The following is a 2175-nucleotide window of genomic DNA, read 5'->3' as shown; positions in this document are numbered from 1 at the left end:
CCTCAGGTACAGGCAGGAGAAAACCAAAGCTCCAAACTCTGCTCTGTCCTTGGGTGAAACTGGAGTGACAGTGCTGAAAAGCTCATTCCTGTCCACAGGGGATTTAGACTGAGATCACACCATCCTTCTGTTTACTTGCTGCAAGGCAGGACTGAGTTCTTGAGAGCCACAGCTGACCCTCCTCCCAGAAGTGGCACACTCAGGGCAGCACAAAACAGACCTCCCAAAAGGGACCTCAGCTACGGTGAGGAGAAAACCAAAGCTCTAAACTCTGCCCTGTCTTTGGGTGAAACTGGAGTGACAGAGCTGAAAAGCTCACTGAAATGCAGTGGCACATTCAAGCCAGCACAAAACAGACGTCCCAAAAAGGGACCTGCCAAAAGTCTTCCTGAATACAGAGTCAATGTGAATTGGAAGAGGTTTTCCTCAAAGTACCCTGCCTTCTAACTGTGCCTTTTCCTCCTCGGACAGGTCAACACACTTGATGGCAGCAGATGTCCAACAGCAGCTCCATCAGCCAGTTCCTTCTCCTGCCCTTTGCAGACACACGGGAGCTGCAGCTCCTGCACTTCTGCCTCTTCCTGGGCATCTACCTGGCTGCTCTCCTGGGCAATGGCCTCATCATCATCACCATAGCCTGTGACCACCACCTCCACACCCCCATGTACTTCTTCCTCCTCAATCTCTCTGTTCTTGACCTTGGCTGCATCTCTACCACTGTTCCCAAATCCATGGCCAATTCCTTGTGGGACACCAGGGCCATTTCTTATACAGGATGTGTGGCTCAACTCTTTTTCTTTACTTTTTTGTTCTCAACAGAGTTCTGTCTTCTCACTGTCATGGCCTATGACCGCTACGTTGCCATCTGCCACCCCCTGCACTACAGGACCCTCCTGGGCAGCAGAGCTTGTGTCCACATGGTAGCAGCTGCCTGGGCCAGTGGGTTTCTCCATGCTGTGCTGCACACGGGCAATACATTTTCTCTCCCCCTTTGCCATGGCAATGCTGTTGACCAGTTCTTCTGTGAAATCCCCCAGATCCTCAAGCTCTCCTGCTCAGACACCTACCTCAGGGAAACTGGAGTCATTGTGTTCAGTGACTCTTTATCTTTTGAGTGTTTTGTGTTCATTGTGGTGTCCTATGTGCAGATCTTCAGGGCTGTGCTGAGGATCCCCTCGCAGCAGGGACGGCACAAAGCCTTTTCCACCTGCCTCCCTCACCTGGCCGTGGTCTCTCTGTTTCTAAGCACTGCCGTGTTTGCCAACCTGAAGCCACCCTCCATCTCCTCCATATTTTTGGACGTGGTATTGGCCTTTCTTTACTCAGTGTTTCCACCAGCTTTGAACCCCCTCATCTACAGCATGAGGAACCAGGAGCTCAAGGATGCTGTGTGGATACTGAGGAGTAGATGTTTGTAAGCTGCAATAAACTGCTCATCTTCTTCTGCATATCGCTGTCCCTGTCACTCATGTTAGGACCAGTCTGTATTTAGTAGTTTTCTTAATTGTTTTGTTTTGTTTTGTGGGTTTTTTTCTGTTTTACTTAAAGTATAATAACATGGGGCGTGTTCATCCCGTTGCTAATGCAGTATCTCCTGGTCTTGTGTGACTGGGACACTGCGTAACGATGAGCTGTGCTGTCTTTCCTTCAGGTCTGCCTAAAAATAACCACTTTTTTTTAATGTAATATATATATTTAAATAATTTCCAAGCACATTTTCATCAGCTGAATCACTCAACTACTTGTCTGAAATGTCAATGCTTTCTCGCTGTGACAGAATGGGAATTTCCAGGGTTGGTACCCATGGCAGCAGAAGAAATGCTCACCTTCCCCTGTACCTGCATTACCGCCAGTCTGTCTCTTTCATCTCCCTCATCATTCAGGTGTTTCCACCTCTCCTGGTGATATGGCCATGCCTAAGGACATCTTTTCAGCAGAGTAGATGGATGTATCCTCACAGGATTCCACCTCAGCTTGCTCTTTCGTCTATCAGATGCCGCTCAGCTCTCCAGTGTCTCCTTTGAGCTTCAGATGTCTAATGAACTGTTCTGTTAGAAGGTCACTGTGTTGATAAGTCACCTTTCCTGGAGAGAATCTCCTCTGAAAGCTGACCCCCTTCACACACTGCTTGCCCATAGCAGGCAGCTGAGGAGAGAGATTTCATGGTTATTAAAC

General features: G+C 48.6%; 1 protein-coding gene across 1 annotated transcript; it reads left to right on the top strand.

The window, feature by feature from the left end:
* Window positions 1-494: 494 nt before the first annotated feature.
* On the top strand, window positions 495-1418 carry LOC311198755 (olfactory receptor 14A16-like; the record flags this gene model as incomplete). Its single annotated transcript, XM_084272759.1, has 1 exon — window positions 495-1418. One exon carries the CDS (start codon window positions 495-497, stop codon window positions 1416-1418), a length of 924 nt encoding a protein of 307 aa, XP_084128885.1.
* Between the last annotated feature and the right edge of the window lie 757 nt (window positions 1419-2175).

The sequence above is a fragment of the Gallinula chloropus genome (genome assembly GCF_964237585.1).
Source record: "Gallinula chloropus genome assembly, chromosome: 18".
Classification (NCBI taxonomy): domain Eukaryota; kingdom Metazoa; phylum Chordata; class Aves; order Gruiformes; family Rallidae; genus Gallinula; species Gallinula chloropus.
The sequence above is the reverse complement of the archived record's forward strand: the minus strand, read 5'-3'. Positions and strand labels throughout refer to the sequence as shown.